Source organism: Echinops telfairi, unplaced genomic scaffold (genome assembly GCF_000313985.2).
Source record: "Echinops telfairi isolate 266 unplaced genomic scaffold, ASM31398v2 ScPeMD7_3;HRSCAF=10, whole genome shotgun sequence".
Lineage (NCBI taxonomy): Eukaryota > Metazoa > Chordata > Mammalia > Afrosoricida > Tenrecidae > Echinops > Echinops telfairi.
In genome coordinates this window covers 56917389-56937524 of record NW_022103899.1, presented here as the reverse complement: position 1 = coordinate 56937524, position 20136 = coordinate 56917389, and the positions used below count along the sequence as shown (strand labels likewise).

Sequence of the window (20136 nt, the reverse complement as noted above, 5' to 3'; positions counted from 1 at the left end):
TTGGTGGTTTATTATTCTATGGAAGCATCATTTGGGTCTCAGGTGGAAGTTGCTTCTCTTTATATGCACCCTCATCCAGCACAGGGATGCTCCCAGATTCCAAATGGGGCTGCCCCTTGACCACACTGCGAGTTATGTAGAATCTCCTTGCCCCCCACCCTCCCACACTGCACCCCTCTTCCTCTGCTCATTATTAATGACAATCCTATCCGCTCACCTTTCCTGTGCCCACTGTCTGCTCTAGCCATTGAACAGCTAAGAAGAGGACTCATGTACTTGGCATTTGAAAATACCTTTTGAGCGTTCATTTCTTCTTTAAATAAAAGGGAGTTTTCAAAGCATGTCCACACTTCTATTGATCACTAGGAAAGCCTTTTTTTCACTCTCTGTAAAGGTATTATTGTTGTTAGGGTCACCGAGTCGACGTCTTCTCACAGCGACCACATGTGAGCAGGACTGCCCCATTTTTTAACTTTAATTATGAACTGGGTAGAGCTTTAAACTTCTGATCATCAGTTCTGTATTCAACAATTTAAGATACTTATCTACCCTCCCAATAACTTACCCTCTCCCCGCTCCTACCCATAGGGTCTTATAACCAATGGGAGCCGATTGTCAGGCCTTTCTCCTGTGGAGGCCTGAGTGGGTATGAACCCTCAGCCTTTTTATTAACAGCTAGGCACTTAACCACTGCACTAATTAAAAAAATTCTCTCTTAAATAACATTTCCCACCTGAAACTTCCATAATAATAAATTAAGTTGAATTTATATTTAAAAAGGAGACCATTAGAATTAATTGGAAAGTTTTGGACAATTTAACATTATATTATTACTAGTACTATAGATTAATGAGAGGAGCCCTGGTGGTGTATTAGGTTATGCTATTGGCAGCTAACCTAAAGGTCAGTGGTTCAAGACTTCCAGCTACTTCTTGGTAGAAAGATGAAGCTTTCTACTTCTTTAGAACCCCCAGGGACCATTCTATTCTGTCGTATAGGGTCACTATGAGTTGGAACTGACATGATGATAATGAGTGAGTGATAGATTAATGAAAGGTCAAGGGTTATTAACAGTAATTATTGGTTACTAAGTTACCGAAAGGTTTCTGGGAAGACTACATGTGATATTATATTTAATGATTCATTACATTCAAATGATTAGACTTCACATTTTAAATTGGAACTATTTTGAACAATTTAATAGTGTATCATTACTTGCATTATGGGTTAGTGAGTGACCAAGAGTTGCAAAGAGTGGTTTTTGGGTACTGAACCATATGAGGTCTTTGTGATGGCCCAGCTGCCCATGGTGCTTTCAAAACAGCTCCTGTTCTGATACCCAGGGTGATGGGTGATGGTGTTGTTCAGGGCACAATGATGTCTGTGATCCTGTGTGACGGACCTTCAGAGGGACTCTCTCATCACTCCTTTGCTCACCAGCTCCATGACTCCAACACTGGCCCCCAGGGATAGAATGTCAAAGCATCAAAGTTGTTGTCAGACTCAAGCAAGACAGAGACAGTAAAGTTTGAAGCTAGTAAACTGCACCTGGAGAAAGCTCAGAACCAACCCCCCACCCCCACCCCCCCAGCCATCAAGACCCAGAGCAGGCGTGTTTGAGAAGTTAGGGAAGCAGGGATCTCCCATAGCAACATAAGGATAAACACTGCTTCTCCAGAACTTGGAGAATTTGCCGATGCAAAGGAAAATCAGGGCAATCAGTAGAGAAAAAGACAATCCCTAGCACATTCCACAATGGGGCAGGTACAACCAAGAACCACAGAATAGTCCAGAGGAACAGACCAACGTCAGATGAGGAATCTGCATACAACCAGGGTAGGCTTCCATGAAAGTTTTCGCCATTTCCTGGGGGTTGGGGGAGGGAGGGGAAGGGCAGAAGTAGAAGTTAATTTCAGATGTTGACATAAGAATTCCATTATTCTAACTCAATCCCCCTTCCCCCTTTTTTTTTGGTCTTTAGAGAACAGGAGTTCAAAACCCCTTACTTTAGTCAATACAAATCCCATCTGGACCTGGTAGATCCCACCTGACCCTTGCTGTCAGAATCCAGCCCCTTGAACGGGGAGACGGAGTCTGATGAACACAGGCTGAGGGCTTTGCCAGGCCAGCTTCCCCAAATGTCCTCCTTGGGATATTGTCTTGTCCTGACACCTTGCTACAGTGAACCTGACTCTACCCCAAGCGCTTCCCGGACCTGGTGACCTGACCTTCTTAGTCCCTACAAAGTTCTGTTGCCTTTCCCCACCACCCTACCACACCCTCACTCTTTTCTCAGCTTGCCATTGGGATATCAGTGTCTGATCCTCCTCTGCCTCCTCCTGCTCTTACTGTATCGTTTTTCTGTATCTTTATCACCTTACAAAGATTTCCCCATTTTTGTTTTATATATTTGTCTTTTCCACTAGACTAAATAGCAGTGCATCTAGGAGCCCTGGTGGCATAGTGGCTATGAGTTTAGCTGCTAATACGAGATCAGTAGTTCAAAACCACCAGCAGCTCCTTGGGAGAAGGACAGGACTTTCTACTCCTGTAAAGAGTTCCAGTCTCAGAAATTCACAGGGCAGTTCTACCCTGTCTCATCAGGTGGCTATGAGTTGGCATCAACTCCATGGCAGTGGGTGAGTGAGTGAGTGAGTGAAGTAGCAGTGCAGTGTTAGGAATGTAGGCTCTAGGTTCAGAATGACTGGATTAGTCCTTGTTCTCTTCATCTTAGGGCAATCATATACAGAAGGAACCCTGGTAGTGTAGTGGTTAAGTCCTTTGATCTTAACTGAAAGGTCAGTGGTTTGAACCCACCAGCTGCTATGTGGAAGAAACATATGGAAATCTGTTTCTATAAAGATTTTCAGCCTTAGAAACGATGAAGCAGCTCACTCTGTTTCACAGGGTCCCTGTGAGCTGAAATTGGCTTGAAGACAATAGGTTTTCTTGATAAATCACATACACGGTCTCTCTAGATTTCAGTTTCTTTATCTAACCTTAAAGGGCAGTGATGAACACCAAATCCACAACCAACACAGAGTAAATAGTCAACAAAAGTGAGTTGTTGGCTGTTTGGCGTCTTGATTATTGTTCTTTACCCCACTTCACGTCTCCTCCATCCTTTCTCTTTCTCAAAGTGGTCACATCCTCCTGCACACAGCTCGGCCACTTCCTTCGTTGTTCTTCTACATGATTGTCTTTCCTCCTGACCCTTCCTGATCTGAAACCAGCACCCCCCCACATTTAAATGGTGCCTTTTCTGCTATCACCAAGGATCTCCTCCTGGACGGTGACCACCACTCACAATTGTTGAACATTCGCAGCTACGTACTGTCCTTTCTAAATCAAAAGTTATCCAAATAGTCACATTAAATCTGGGTTTATTGTGGCATCTGGGTTCCTCTTCCTTCATCTTGGTTGTTGGGCCAACAGCTGTTTGCTCGGGGGCTCCACATCTGGTTAGGAACCCCAGAACTCCCTGCCTTTCCATATTCTTCAGCATCTCACTCCTGGGTCACCGTCTCCACTCCACAACTAGGTTCCCAGGTTTCTTGGATTCTTTCTCTCATAATTGACAAGAAAGTATCTTTTATCCAGTTAGAATTACCTTGCTCAAGCCTTGGTTGGTTGCCAGATGCCTCACTCTGTTGGCAATTAAAAAACTCCCGAGCCACTAACAAGAGGAAGAAAAGGGAAATTAGAGATCTCCAGCAGAGATAGCATCTCCTAATCACAAATTTGGGATTTTCCAGTCTTTGGGTCACTCAGAGTTTAGAGTGTTTCATGTGACCTAAACTTCTGTCTCCTCATCCACTGGGATATCCAAGAGAATATCCCAACGGGGATTCTTCTGTTTTCTATACAGAAAGCTGCCCCAGGATTTAAGAATGAAAGAGTAATGGGACTATTGCATTCAGTATTTGTTCACATTAAAAAGTTATTAGATAGCAGGGGAAAATAATAGACGTACAATGTGTTTTAAGAAAAGAAAAATAAGGATTCCTCAGGGACAGGGCTTAAATCTGTAGCAATGAGTCCATAAAACATAAATTTAAAAATGATTCTAGACCATTGTAAATTTGATTATGCTTCATCAAACTCGATACTTGGCCAGTTGACCACCTGATGGACGTGACCTGAATTTGTTATGGGTTTACGTACCGCTTCCTTATTCTATGACAGACATTTCTTCCCTGGATTTTTGAATTTTGATGGGGCTCTTTTCCTTCTTGTGCATTATTTGTATTTTTGCCTTTGTATTATTATGATTTTATCCTTACCACCTTAGTGCAATTTGTTGTTTATTGCTTTCTGTTGGGTCTTCCAGCTGTGAAGCACCGGAAGAGTGGATGCATACTGATAATAACAGATTCAAGGGGATATGGGGAAGACAGGGGTGGGTGGCAGAGAGGGAAAGGGGATTTCGGGAGTCAATAATGAAGACGGGAGGGAGGAGGGAGTATAGAATGGATTGTGATTGCATAACCCCTTTCAAAGGCGCTTTAACCATGGGAGTGGATGGGAATGCTCTAAAAGTGATGTGGTAATGGTGGTACAATTCTCCTTGATGTGACTGAAGGATTGAACTATTGAATTGTATGAGATGTAAACTGTGTGCCAATAAAACTGTTGGGGAAAAATGAGTCTAGAAAAGAGGGGACTGTGGGCTTAATTGTATTAGGGAGTATGTATCACTTGCTCGAAACACACACACACACACACACACACAACACACTTTTTCCTAGAAACATGGACATTTTCAACCATTGCTTTCAAAGAGGTATCTGTGTATTTTCTCTGTTGAATGCTGTTTTCGTGGACTGTTATATCAAAGGTTTCCGATGATCTAACTGGTAACCAGTTTTAAATGACTTTGATACGAATTTTAAAAACCACCACAACAGCGGCCAAACCTTATGTAGGAGGGGCTGAAATTCAAGGAATGAAGGCCCCGTGTAGGGATAGGCCCTTCTCGCTACCACACTCCAGTATGTGATGTATCCGAAATCTTAGTCTCTAGGCTTATGGTTATAAGCTTTTTGGAGTGAGTAGTCTGCTAGGCTTATGAGGTAGGGTTAATATAGGGTGTGTCCTGAATTCCCACTTTAGTAGAGGGTGTGGTTCAAGTTGTGGTTGGTAGGTGCCCTACAGTCGGTTCCGATCCTTAGTGACCTTATGCATAATAGAACGAAGCACTGCCTGGTCACGTGCCGTCCTCACAATTGTGCTTATATTTGAGCCCATGGCTGCAGCCACGGCGCCAATCCATCTCCTTGAGGGCCTTCCTCTTTTTCACTGCCTTCTACTTCACCAAACACCGTGTCCTTCTCCAGGGACGGGTCTCTTTTGACAATATGTCCAAAGTTTGTAACATGACATCTCGCCATCCTGGCCCCTAAGGAGCACTCTGGCCGTACTGTTTCCAAGGCAGACTTGTTGGTCCTGTTGGCAGTCCGTGGTACTTTTAATATTCTTCTCCAGCACCACAATTCAACGGCATCCATTTTTCTTCCATCTTCCTTATTCAATGTCCTACTTTGACAGACATATGAAGCCATTGAAAGACCATGGCTTGGGTCAAGCGCTCCATAGCCCTCAAAGTAAGAGCCTTGCTTTACACTACTCTAACAAGGTTTGTGCAGCAGATTTACCTAATGCAACAAGTCTTTTGATTTCTTGACTGTTGCTTCCATGAGCACTGATTATGAATCCAAGCAAGTTAAAATCCTTGATAACTTCAACCTTTTTCCATTGATCATGTTACCTATTGGTCCAGTTGTGAGGATTGTGATTTTCTTTACATTGAGTTGTAATCCATGCTGAAGGCTGCAATCTTGACCTTCATCAGCCAGTGCTTCAAGTCCTCCTCACTTTCAGCAAGGAAGGCTGAGCCACCTGCATTTGTAGGTTGTTAATAAGCCTTCCTCCAATCCTGATGTCACATAATTCTTCATATAAACCATCTTCTCCGATGATTTGCTCAGCATCCAGCCTGAATAAATATGGTGAGAGGATACAACCCCGATGCACACCTTTCCTAATTTTAAACCACTCAGTATTCCTTTGTTCTGTTTGCATAACTGCCTCTTGATCCATGTACAAGTTCTGAATGAGCACAATGAAGTGTTCTGGAATCCCCAGTCTTTTCAAGGATATCCATAGTTTGTTATGATACAGACAGTTACATATCTTTGCCTAGTCAATGCAACACAAGTAAACTTTTTTCTGGCACTTTCTGCTTTCAGCCAAGATTCATCTGCCATCAGCAATAATAGCCCTTGTCGCTTGCCCTCTTCTGAATCCACTTGGACCCTCTGGAAGCTCCCTGTCAAAGTACTGCTTCAAACATTTTTGGATGATCTTCAACAACATTTTATTTTCATGTGATAGCAATGATATTGTTATACAATTTGAGAATTCTGTTGGGTCACTTTTATTTGGAAGAGTTACAAATATAGACCTTCTTCCAGTCAGTTGGCCAAGCAGCTTGCTCCCACATATCCTGGCATAGACAAGCGCCTCCGATGTTTCATCATCTTGTTGAAATATTTCAGTGGGCATTCCATCAATTCCTGGAGCCTCATTTTTGGTTAATGCATTCAGTGCACCTTGAACTTCTTCCTTCAGCACCATTGCTACCTCTTGAAACAGTGGAATGCCAACTACTTCATTTTGGCAAAGTGCTTCTGTACATTCTTTCCATCTTCTTTTGATGTTTCCTGCATCACTCAATATTTTTCTGTTAGAATCTTTCAAGATTCCAATTCGAGGCTTGACTTTTTTCTTGAGTTCTTGCAGTTTCAGATATCCTAGAGTTCAAATATTACCTTCTGGGTTTCTAATTCTAGGTCCTTGCACAATTCATTATAATATGTGGCTTTGTCTTTTCTAGCTGCCCTTTGAAAAGTTCCATTCAGCTCTTTGATTTCATCAGTTCTTTAATTTGCCGCTCTATGGCAAACTAAGAGCAAGTTCCAAAGTCTCTTTTGACATACACTTTGATCTTTATTTTCTTCCTGTATTTCTAATGACTCTTTGCTTTCTTCATGAATGATGTTTTTGATGTCCTCCCACAGCTTATCCAGTCTCTGTCATTAGTGTCCAAGGAGTCAAATCTGTTCTTGGGATGTTCTTGACACCCAGGTGGGATAGACTCAATCGCATTTCGGCTCTTATGGACTTGTTTGAATTTTCTTCAGCTTCAAACTGAACTTACATATGAGCCACTGGGGGTCTGTTCCATAGTCGGCCCCTGGTCTGGTTTTAGCTGTGGATACTGAGCTTCTCCAGTGTCCCTTCCCATAGATGTAGCCAATTTGGTCTTGGTAGTCCATCTGGAGACGTCTGTGTGTATATTTGCCTATTGTGTGGTGGGAAAAAGGCTTTTGCTATGAACAAGACATTGGTTTTGCAAAATTCTATCACGTGATCTCCAGCACTAATGTGTCCTCAATTTTTTGACAACATGAAGCTAAAACTACGCCTCCATCGAGAGCCTAGAGGTAGGTGAAATACCATTTTCGTGGCCTTCCTCTTCCTGAGCACGTGCAGAAGTCTAATTCTTATGCTGAATAACCCTGATGAACACCAATGAGACACCCTAGAAGAACCTGCTAGAACAGTGCTTCTCAACTTTCCGAATGCCACTGTCCTTAATAAAGTTCCTCATGTGGTGGTGACCTCCCAACCATACATTTATTTTTGTTGCTACTTCATCACTGTCATTTTGCTACTGTTATGAATTTGGGGGAACCTCTGTGAAAGGGTCATTTGACCCCCAAAAGGGTCGCGACACACAGGCTGAGAACTGCTGTGACTAGAAAAACCTTGGTCTTGGACTTGGAGAGCCGTCTTGGCAATGTGAGTTCTGCTGTGCTCCTCTGCTTAACCCACACAGTAAAAAAAGCTTCTTATTTGGCTTTTGGTCATTTTGCATTGCTGTAGATGTGCCAGGTGAGACCCGAGAGATGGCAGTTACACTTTGGCAAAGTTTGTTCTTTCGGTTTTGAACCTGCATTTGTCTCCACATGAACTCATGTTCTCGGACTTGAGCCAGTGGCCACTGTCATCTGGCCTGATAAGTTTCTCCAGGCTTATGAACCAAGAGCCTGTCATTTGACTTGCTGATTCATCAGCCCCTACAACCATATGAGTGAAGAGAATTCATACGATTGGCATCTAAACTACTGACTTTGGACTTTCCAGCGTCCACAAATATCTGAGCCATTTCCTCGATGCTTGTGTGTTCTCTGAGACACTGGAGTGAACTTCCAACCTAAGGTGTGGGGGAGACTCCTGAGGGGAGTGGTAGATGATAGGAGAGATGGTGAAGTGGTGCAGCATTTGGGAGGAGTTGGATATTTGGGGCATCTTTAACTTACTCATAGGGACTGCTTGTGCTGATCCTTATAAAACATTCTTCACACAAAAGGAAAGATAGTCTCTGAAAACTACAATAGCAAGTGATCATTCTGAGGCTGGAAAGCTCCCCATGATATACCAGGACTAAGACCTGGAAGGCTTTCCAGGAGGGGAGGCCAGAATCCCAGTCCAGGCTACCTGCATTTACGGTGAACCAGAAAATGTAGGAAGGGAGTGAGACTCCCTCAGCTCTGAGGGGACGAATGGAAGGCAGGGGAGAGGTAGGATGCTGTCTGGAAGGAGGAGAAGGAAATCTCCAAAGCAGGGAGCAACATGGAGGGAGTCTAATGTGGGATAGCTGGAGCACCTCCTGTGGGCAGGTGAAGACGAAAAGACCATGGGAACAATAGGTGCTTTGTCATGCCCAGGTTGAGAGTGCAAATCCAGGTCAAACCAGGTGGATGGGCGCTAAGAAGTGGACAGAAAAAGGAAGGGAGGCCATGTGTGTAGGTGTTTCAACAAAAGTCAAGGAGATTCTCTGCAAGGGGGCAATGTGTGTGAGGGGCTGATGGAGAGGGTGGACCATGACCTCCAGCTGTTGAACAGCTTCTGGGAAGCAGGTGGTTGAGGCAGGAGGAGCATCAGCCAAGGGGAATCCCACATCCACAACTAAACCGTCCCTTGAAGCTGGTATATTGTCCACAAGGACTCCTAGTGGAGAGGAACAGCGATGGTGGTCTGCTGGGGAGCTGCTTCCTGTCCTAGGTTCTTCTAAGTCAAGCTGCTATCAGTGTGTTGTAAGCCACAAAGACCCTCATGATAGAGGTCTTGTTAAGCATTTTGTCCCTGCTGTCCACCTCAGTGCTGACACATGGTAGGAACTTAATGAATGGAAACAGATGAATAAATGTCCCAGGGCCTTAAAAGAGGGCTGACTAATTACCATTGTGGAATTCTTTGCAAATTTTTGTTAGGCCAGGGTACTCCATCAGGTTGACCTCGCTGAACAATGCTTCCAGAAGCGTCAGGTCGAATGTCTTCTCCAGTTTTTCGAGGACCTTGTACACCACCGATTTTACAGGGACCAGGTTTCTACAAGACTCTTGACAATCCTTTAAAAAAAAAATCGGATGAAGGAAATATAAACACAGGACTTTCGAATTACAGATGAACCCTAGGAAGTAATTTTATGGATATTGTATTCTGTAAGATAAGGTATCTTCTCATGTGAAGTTTTAGAATTTCTGTATACAAATGAAACAAGTAAGTCCTTCTTCCTTAAAACAATACTGGTTTGTAAATCTGATTTCCTCACGCTGATTTACGTTAGGGATAAGGAGCTATTTGGAAGCATAAAAGTGGGTTTGAAGTTAAAAGATGGGTAGCTTAAGATCCTGGTCATGATGTTTTAGGACTAGCCTTATCAGGTGATGAGTGGCCATTCTGTTGTCTGGACAACCACTAGCTTTCCCTTGGGAATGACTGATGCAGAAGGTCCCAGGGAAGCCAGATGCTAGCCTCTTCCCATTATGAACTTGACCGTATGGAAAACATACTCCTAGAACAAAGAGAAGATATGCTTCTCTGTTTCTCCCAGGTCTCCTGCTAAAATTTACAGACTGAGAATAGAAAAAAGAAATCACTTGGGGCGAGAGAGATGGGGGAGAGATAGGAAACTAAAAACCATAGGAGGAGGAATCTGCAGAGAAAATACAAAGACTCTGCTCCCCAAATTACATGATACCAATTTCCGGAGGGTTTTAAGGTTCTCAGATCTAAGCATTTTAAATGGATGCCCACGGAATGAAATTCTGGACCAATTCTCTTATTTAGATTTTTAATTTTAGTTTAACTTTTGTTGCAATAATTCCTACAAAACATTACTCATGTAGGGAACATACTTGCTTCTGACTCAGCCTATGTCTGGGGCTAGTCACTCCCCTCCAACAGGCGTCCCCCTCCTTCAGTGGGAAGCAGGAGCAAAGTCTGGTGATGCCTGTTTTCCCCACCACTTTACGTTGTGGGATATTTACAGACATACTTAACATGTCCCGCCGCTCATTGGTGGCCCCTCCCTCAGCTAGCTGTATTCTGTTGTTTGGATCTAGACTAGGGGAGCGTGATGTAGTGTAGGCTGGTTTGGGTTCAGAAACGTCACTCACTGTAAACAATTTATTGCTGATGAGGCCGCGGTCTCGGAGGGTCTCCAGGAAAGGAAATGTCTTGTCTATTGCATGTGAAATCTCCACCTTGTGCATCCTGTAGTGATTGAATATCGCTTCATAAGCCCGCCTGTCATTTACATTTTGGTCTTCAATTGACATCCTGGGAGGAAAATAATGTCATCAAAAACAACCATTAGCTTCCAAGACACTTGTAACTCACCTATAAAACAAATGGACCTGATTAGAGACTAAGATCAATGGAATAATTAAAGATGTAATAGAAGAGAGCATGGTGTTTCAAAAAGACCTAGATAATTGACTGAACATTTTTTTCTCTATTACAAATATTTGAACAGATGCTGTTTTCCAAAACAAGATACATTGTTACAATTCAAGTCTTTGAACAATAAGTATTAGGACAAACTTTTGAGTGTTACAGGAATGTTCTCTGTTCTTTTAAGTAAAGAGACTGAGAGACAATTGTATGGAGACAAAATGAAAATGAAGTACAGATTAGCATAAAATTTGTGCTAACAGGAATGTAAACATTCTCCAACTTTCTGTATTATATTTCTAATCACAATAAAATAATAAGTAACTAAGTGTTTTGGATTGTCAAATGCACTTCATCAGTTATTAAAGTTTCTTATTAAATGTGGTAGTTATATAATCTGTTGTCAATTTAAGAATTAAGAGTGAAGGGGTGGAGTCTAACCTGTCAACCAAGTCACACACCAACGAGGCCTCTGTGTGGGCATGGCCTTCTTCTGGATATTCTGGGAACTCCTGTATTGGGAGGCACTGTCTCTCGGTTTACTCCCTGAGAGACTCTCTACTGACAAGACACATGGACCTTGCTAGTGCCCTGAGCTGAAAATGCCCGTGGTGACGCTTGCCAGCACTGAGATACTTACAATGCCACTGGATCCACAAGACGTCCTGTTCACTGACCTGTGATCTTCCTGCATTCAGCATCATTGCATGTGTTTCGTGAGTCTGAAGATCAATTTATTCATTGGTACTGGACATATGGGCGAATATTGGACCTATGGACTTGATCTAGACTGGGTTGGGATGTTTTCTCAGTATTCAATTGTTCTTGTAAATATTATTATTATACACATATACTGTACACACATGATTGTCTTTATCATACACTTATGGGTATCTATGAATTTGTTTCTCTAGTCTACCAGACTAACACATTAGATATCACTGAAATACGTGGCTGAGAGGTGAAACTATGATTTTAACCAGGCTAGGTCAAGATATTTGGGGTTAATAATGTTGTATAATATATAGGACATGATCAGTGTGTATGTAGAAACTATATTCATATAATACTGATTTTAATTCATTGTAGTGCTTCATGGTCTGAAGATCCTACATTTTTATCCATATCTTAGTGTTAGCAGTTACATTCTCTGCAGTTCCCCTTTATTCTAAGCAGAGCTGTGGGAACTTTATGCACATCTCCTGCAATGATTCTCTAGTCTTCTTGTACATGAAAAGGCTGGGTCATAGTGAATGCACATTTTAATTTACTCAAACCCACTGTGTAGGGTTAGAATGAAATATGCAAAGACCTAGAGTCAGAAAACCAAAAAAGGAAGAACATGCTCAATATATCTCAAGCAGAAAGAACTGAAGAAAAATTTCAAGCCTTGGAGGGAAATATTGAGAGATTCAATGGGCAAAATATTTTTAAACAGTTTTATGGGCATATATTTCACATATCATACGATCCAATAGTTCAATCACATTAATAATTAATAATAGTACAATCATCTCCCCAATCAACCTTAGAACATTCACGTCTCCCTTGTCATCTGCTTTCCCCACCTTTCCCCAACCTTTCCTGCCAGCCCCCTCAAGAAACCATCAATACAGCCACTTGCACTACAGCTTCTGCCCATCCTGAATTTCATACACAGAAAAGCATAGAAAATGAAATGTAGAAAAACAAAACTAAAACACTGTGCACTGCATGAAAGCAAGTCTATTCACATCTCTGGGCTGTGGTCAGAGGGGATTCCAAACTAAACTCGCTGCCATTGAGTCAATGGTGACTCATAGAGAGCTCCTGTGGGTTTCTGAGACTGTAACTCTATGGGAGTAGAAATCCCAATCTTTCTCCTGCGGAAATCCTGGTGTTTTTGAACTGCTGACCATGCAGATCACAGCCCAACTTATTATCACTGCATCCCCAGGGCTCCTTTACTGGAGACTTAATCCAAGTGTGGATCCTGTGAATAGATTTTGGGCTCTCACTGTTATAAGTACCCTTCTTAAACCAGGTGTTCGAAATTTAAGATCTGCTATCATTCCCTCATTGGGGTTCGGATTTTATCATCTACAATCCTTGGATCACATAGGCTGGTATGCTTTATCTGTGTGGGCCCAGTTGATGCCTCACTGAGATGGCTGTTTGCTCAAAGACAAGCATTTAAGGCCTCAGACATTATTTTTTTTGTTGCTAACAGCTAGCACTCTCTAGTTTCTTTGCCACACTTTGTTACCGAACCCATGATCTACTCATGAGGGCAAGCATCAAGCAGGTTCAGGTAATAATAACTAATTGTTCTCAGACTGGGGCTAGAATTAAGTCTGAGTCCAAAATTCATTCATATATCTACAGTTTACATATATCTCTGGTTCACTTTAGAGACATTATTATCATTTTATGTTAGAGAATATCACTGATCCCCCCTCCTGGGGTATAAGGCAGGTCTATTGATAGTGTCATTACTTTAGCCAATGGTGTAGAATTTAAAACACTATTGAGAAAATGACATTATATAACTGTTGCTGGCTATGAACTTAAATGTATGAATCATTGACTTGTACAGATTAAACTCTTATGTGACTGGACACTATTTACACAAACAATGGGAGTTGGTGATGGAGCAAAAAATCCAAGAACATTCATTTACAATTGCGGAACCATGCCTACCAGTTTAATACATGTCATCATAAAGCAAGGGGAGCATTAAAAGAATAAGTATATGATAGCTTCAGGTCACTGCTCATTGGGCAGCCTCAAGGCAAGAGTCCTGCAACAAAGTCCAATTATCGCCAGTTTTATAATCAAGGAATAGCAGACGTCTGGCTCTGAAACACTCGGAGTTTCAGACTTAAGAACAAGGGTCACGGGTCAGTTTGAGATAAAGAATGGGCAACATATTGAATGATGTAGGAAGCATCAAAACAAGATGGAAAAATATACAGAGCCACTGTAACAAAAAGAACGAATCAACATTCAACCATTCCAAGAAGTAGCATGTGACCAGGAACAATGATATTTAAGGGAAAAGTCCAAGGTGCACTAGAGACATTAGAAAAACACAAAGCTCCAGGAATTGAACCAATGGAAAGGTTTCAGCAAGCTGGTGAAGAAAGCACTGGAAGCATTCTTTTGTTCAATATTCTATACCAAGAAATTTGGAAGACAGCTACCTGGGCAAGTGACTGGAAGAAATCTATGTTTGTGTCCATTCCACAGAAAAATGATGCAATAAAATGCAGAAATTATTGAACACCATGACTAGTATCACACTGAAGCAAAATTTTGCTAAAGATGATTCAACAATGGTTGCAACAGTGTATTAATAGGGAGCTGCTAAAATTGCAAACTGGATTTAAAAGAGTATGCGGAATGAGGGATGCCTTTGAAGATATCAGATGGGTCTTGAATAAATGCCGAGAATATCAGAAAACAAATTTTATTTTATTGACTATGCAAAATTATTAGACTGTGTGGATCCCTTGAGAAGAATGGGAGTTCCATAATACTTCATTGTGCTCATGGGAACTTGTATATGGATCAAGAGGCAGTTGTGCAAAAAGAAAAAAAAGGATAGTGCATGGTTTAAATTAGGAAAGGTGTGAGTCATTGTTGTACCCTCTCACTCACCATACTTATTTAATCTGCATGCTGAGCAAATCACCAGAGAAGCTGGCTTATATGAAGAATTATGTGACATCAGGATAGGAGGAAGGCTTATTAGTAACCTGCGATAAGTAGATGATACCACCTTGCTTGCAAAATATGAGGTGAACTTGAAATATTTGCTAATCATGACCAAGGACTGCAGCCTTCAGTATGGATTATGGTTCAATGTAAAGAAAACCAAAATACACACAATTGTACCAACAGTAACATAAATGGAGAAGAGATTGAATTTGTCAATGTTTCATCTTGCTTTGCTCTACAATCAATGCTCATGGAAGTAGCAGTCAAGGTATCAAACAATGCATTTCATTGGATAAAAATGCTGCACAAGACCTCTTTAAAGTGTTGGCAAACAAGGGTATTAATCGGGACTCAGGAGTGCCTGACCCAAACCTCACCTAAGTCATGCTATTTTCAAATCGCTGCATGCATGTGAAAGTTAGACATCGAATAAGGAAAACCAAAGAAGAATAGATGCATTTGAATTATGATGCTGGTGGTGTATTGAAAGTACAATAGACTGCCAAAGGAACAAATAATTATGTCTTGGAAGAAGTACTGTCAGAATGCTCCCTAGGGGAAGAGAGGGAGAGACAAGTCAGGAACGACCATTTCCTGGAAGAAAACATGATGTTTGGTAAAGTGGAGGAGCATCGAAAAAGAGGAAGGCCACTGACAAGATGACTGACACCGTGGCTGCAACATGGGCTCAAACATGGGAATGATTATAAGGACAGCACAGCGCTGGCCCGTTTCATTCTGTTGTCATAGTGTTGATATGCATTGACTCCAACTCTAAGATATCTAACAAGAGCAGCACAAAACCAGTGGCCATATCTCACTCAATGTGAACAAACTGAAAGCATTTTCCTTGCCAATTGAACACACACAAGGATACCCTTTATCGCCACTCTTATTTAACATTAGGCTTGAAGTCTCAGCCAGACCTATTAGACAACAACTACCCAAAACTCAAAAGCATTCAAATCAGTCAAGAAGAAATAAAATCTATTTATTTGCAGATAAAATGATGCTACCTATAGAACAGCTCCCCAAATCAGCAAGATCATTGTTGAAAGTTATCGTGAGATTCAGCAACATGGCACTGTACAAGTTCAACATACAAAGCTCAACCATATTCTGAATAGTAATTAAGAGAGGTCTGAAGAGGAAAACAAGAAAACAATACCATTTACAATAGCAATCCCAAAGAGTAAATACTTAGGAATAAACCTAAATAGAGATAAAAAGACTTGTTAAAAAAAACAAACACCCCCCAAACCCCAAAACACTACTACAAGAAACCAAAAGAGACCAATATAGATGGATATTCTATATTCCTAAATAGGAAGACTTAACGTTGTAGGAATGTCAATACAAACCCAAGTAATATATAAATACAATGCAATTCAGATTCAGATCCCAGCATCATTCTTTAAGGAAATGGAAAAACAAATCACCAACTTGATGTGGAAAGAAAAAAGATCTAGGAAAAACGAAGCCCTACTAAAGCAGAGAAAGTAGGAGGCCGCTCACTCCCTAACTTCAAAACCTACTACACAGTCACAGTTGTCAAACAGCCTGGTGTTGGTATAGGTGATAGATACATAGACCAATGGAACAGAGTGAGAACTCAGAAATGAATCCATCCACCTACTCACTTACTGCCACCAAGTCTGTACTGACGCATAGCAATTCTATGGGGTAGGGCAGAAACGCCTCTGTGACTATCCAAGACTGTAACTCTTTATGTGAGTAGAAAGCATCATTTTTCTCTTAGGGGTGGATGGTGATTTAGAACTGCTGGCCTTGCAGTTATTAGCCCAATTAGTAACTATGGCGTACTAACTACCATTCACCTATAGACAACTGATTTTTGACAAAGGGCCCTGATAGGCTAAATGAGGAAGAGATAGTCTCTTAATCAAATACTGCTTTCAAAATTGGATTTCCATTTATAGAAGAATAAAACAGTATTCATACCTCAAAAGCAAACTGAAGAAAACTTAATGACCTTAATGCAAACCCTAGAACCATAATGATTATCAGTGAAAAATTAGGGACAACTTTAAGGGACCCAGTACATGGCATAAACACACTAGCAAACAATGAAAAGCAGACATACATCAGAAGACAAGTTCGATAACTGGGATGTCATGAAAATAAGACATGTGTGCATCCAAAGACTTCACCAAAAGATAAAAAGAACAAAAGAGTGAAAAGACAGACGGGAAAATTTCAACAATGATAAATTAGAAAAAGGAAGTAATCTATAAAATCTGTAGAAAATGTCAACACTTCTACAAGAAAAGGATAATTACTCCAATTTAAAAATAGGTAGAGGTGGAGGAGTCAAGATAGCATCCAGGTAGAATCACCCACCTGGTGCTCCTGTTGTTAGATTGGAAAATTAAGAGGTAAGGAGACCAATATTGGGAAGCCGAGTGCTAGAAACTCCCACTGTGATTTCCACCCACAGAGCAATTAGAGGGGTGGCTGAGATGCTTTAAGTTCACTGTGTCTGCCCCTGGGCTCTGCTAATCTCCCACCAGGTCCAGAAGGACAGCATCTGCCACCCCTTCCTGGGCCTGAGATCTGACCCACAGAGTGCAGTAATTTGTCCAGACTACTGTCTAAATGTGTCATAATCCCAGGCTCATGGAGAGCCTCTGAGAATTAGCCACAAGAGCTCACATCAGAGTTCCCCTTTCTGTTGCCTTCTGCACTTCTGCATTCAAGGGCTTTGCATTTCCCTTCCCTGGCCAAGAAGAGAGTGACTACATTGGCCACACCCTTTCCTCCTCTCCCCAGTTCTATCCCACCACCTGCCAGCAGATAGATAGCTAATTAGATATTAATTTGCTTCAATTGGAGAGTCCCTAGGATATTTACCCATGGCAGAATGCCTGAAGAGCTGTGCAGAAGAGAGCTGGGAGTGACATCAGAAGGGCAGCTGGGAGAATTCAGATTCACTGGGCCCCAAACCCACTCGGCCAATCAGATTCCACTTCCTGACAGAGAAGTACAGCCTCGATACCAGGGCACCCTAAAAACTCTTAAAAAAAACAACCTGAAAACTTAAGAAACACTTTCATTCTGAGCTCCTTTGCCATAACTTTGAATGTAAGCCAGCACAAAACTGGTTCATTAACATAGCTTTAACATAACAAACCAGGAAAAGCCAACAGTAGCTGAAAACTGCAGGCCAGGCCCAAAACTGGTTCTACCAGTTTTGACTCCATAAAGAGTCTTTGAAAGACTGTTTAAAAGACCACACAGCAGCAAGTAAGCAAAACAAGCCTCCACTGAGTAAGTCATTGCTATACTCCACCGCCCTAGGCTACTTAGGTAGGTGACAGAAATAGACCACACACCCCACCCCGACATGGCCACTTCCACCAACACCATCCCCTCTGACCTGGTTCATCAGAGGTACATTTTCTCAAGATAACTCTCTGAATCCCAAGAATACTGCTCGGCAGTAAAATATCATACCACGGAACACTGTCCCGTCATGATACACAAGGTCAACAAGGGACTCTGGTGGTTCCACTATACTCCTTCTTTACCCCAATGACAATAACCCTTGGAACCTGTTCCCTTCACGTCCACAACACACAACCTCCTTTAAACTCACAAAGGAAAATTGCAGCTTTCTAGAGAGAGAGCTGGCTTGCAGGGAGACAGAGATGCAGCTTGAACTTGTGGCACAGCAAGATAACAAGACAGTTGTTAGATTTAATTGCATTAGCTTCGGAGAAAGAAAGCACAGGGCTCCTTTCCCCGCCACAGGAATTGAGACTTATCACTTCAGGGGTACTTGGCCAACTTCACCATCTCTGGAAAGGTGCCAGTGAATAAGGGGTCCCCTTATCCTGACCATCTTCTGAGCAGAAGTCCCATCTCACAGGGACACCCACTATCATAGCGTATATCTACCCTGGCATTGTAAGTAAGAAGAGAAGACTTCAAAGTTGTGCAACTATAAAGGTATCTTCTGTTATAAACACAAGTAATTAAAAATCTGCCCTCTCCCTTTCACAATTTACAGGATTGATAGGGAACCTGGTAGTTTTAACATACCCATCACACACCACAACCACCACATCTAGTACCTGCGTCCTACACCTTGAGAATATCTATTCTCCATCATTTTACCAACTAAATACACATGTCCCACACCCTCTGCACCCAGGTCCCCTTAAAGGCCAGTCCATCTGGGTATTATCAGCCTACCCAGTGCTACCCTCACTGCTCATGAAAGACCTGAACCAAATGCTAGCTATAGGAGCCTGCAGCCATTCTGTGCACAGGTCCCTTGAGTAGCTCCCGTCCCTACTAAGGCCGTAAGCATTGGCCTGTGCTGCTTGGGATTGGCCTGCCATGCACAACCGTTGCTGCACATGATCACCCTGCTCACCCTGCCTGAGAGAGCCACTCACGTCGCCCTCCAAATAGTTTCGGCTGTCTAGGGTCAGGGTCAATCCTAGTGAGATAAAGTTGTAGCTTGAGCCTGCAGTGCAGCTGGCCCCAGGTAGTCCTTAGAATCATCCCTACTAGCCTCTGAGAAAGAAATCACAGTGCTCCCGCACTCCCAGGAAAATGGCGCCAAGCTCCTCCGAAACACCACACAGACAACAACCCACACCAGCAGCCACTACAAGAAAGCAAGAGAAACAAAATGCAATTTCTGAGGGGGATCTGAACCTATTGATGTACATAGAAGGGGCAGACTTTGAATTGCCACAGAAAGAAATCTTCAGTATGCTGCTTAGAGTCATACAGGATAAGAGAGAATCAATACAGAAAAAGCATGAACAAATAGAGAGGATAGAGTCTGCTTACCGAAGGGAAATACAAGAGTTAAGGGGAAAAGCAGCAGAAGCAGAGCAAACAGCAACAGACCTTACTGCCAGGCTAGAAGAGGCAGAGAATTGTATCAGTGACCTCGAAGAAAGCCCAGTAGAATTCAACAAATGTGAAAGACCATCAAACAAGATAACCAAATAAGCTGAAGAAACCTGAGAACAATGAGTGATGCCATGAAGAGAGATAGTGTTTGAACAATTGGGTTACCAGAGCAAGACACAATGAAAAAATCAACAACCAAGATAGGGAGGGAATTTCTGGAAGAAAACTTCCCCAAATCAATGAAGGAGAATAATGCAATCATCCAGGAGGCAGAGAGAACACCACTTAGGCTGAACCCCAAGAATAACACACCATGGCATATAGGAGTCAAATCACCCAACTTTGAGGAAAAGGACAATGTCACAAGAACAGCTAGAGGTAAAAAAATGCAGTCACGTGTAAAGGTAATTAGATAAGAATTTGCTCAGACATATCAGCAGAAACCATGAAGAAGAAGAGAGAATAGAATAGGATCTTCCAAAGTTGAAGGAGAATCATGGTACCCCAAGAATTCTCTATTCCACCAAACTCTCCATCAAAATAGACAGAGAAGTGAGCATTTTCCCAGATCAGGAAAAATTTAGAGAATGTGTTAAAAAACAACAAACCAAAACCCAGCACTACAAAAATTACTTTCCAACTCACTTTGGTCAGAAGACCAAGCTCCATAGAGCTCAAACAAGAGACCACCACATAGTGCAACACTATCCATAAGTCAGAGCACTGAAAGCAAGGCCCAAGAAC

At 42.0% G+C, this 20136-nt stretch overlaps 1 protein-coding gene across 1 annotated transcript in view; it reads right to left on the bottom strand.

Annotated features, from left to right (window-relative positions):
- The window catches only part of LOC101649587 (nuclear autoantigen Sp-100), an 88582-nt gene that overhangs the window by 38118 nt on the left and 30328 nt on the right, over positions 1–20136 (bottom strand). Inside the window, exons 2-5 of the mRNA XM_045294285.1 lie at positions 10527–10689; positions 9308–9476; positions 3611–3676; positions 1804–1866 (exon numbers count right to left, since the gene is read on the bottom strand). Coding sequence (XP_045150220.1) covers positions 1804–1866; positions 3611–3676; positions 9308–9476; positions 10527–10689 — 461 coding nt within the window. The remainder of the gene's footprint in view (positions 1–1803; positions 1867–3610; positions 3677–9307; positions 9477–10526; positions 10690–20136) is intronic.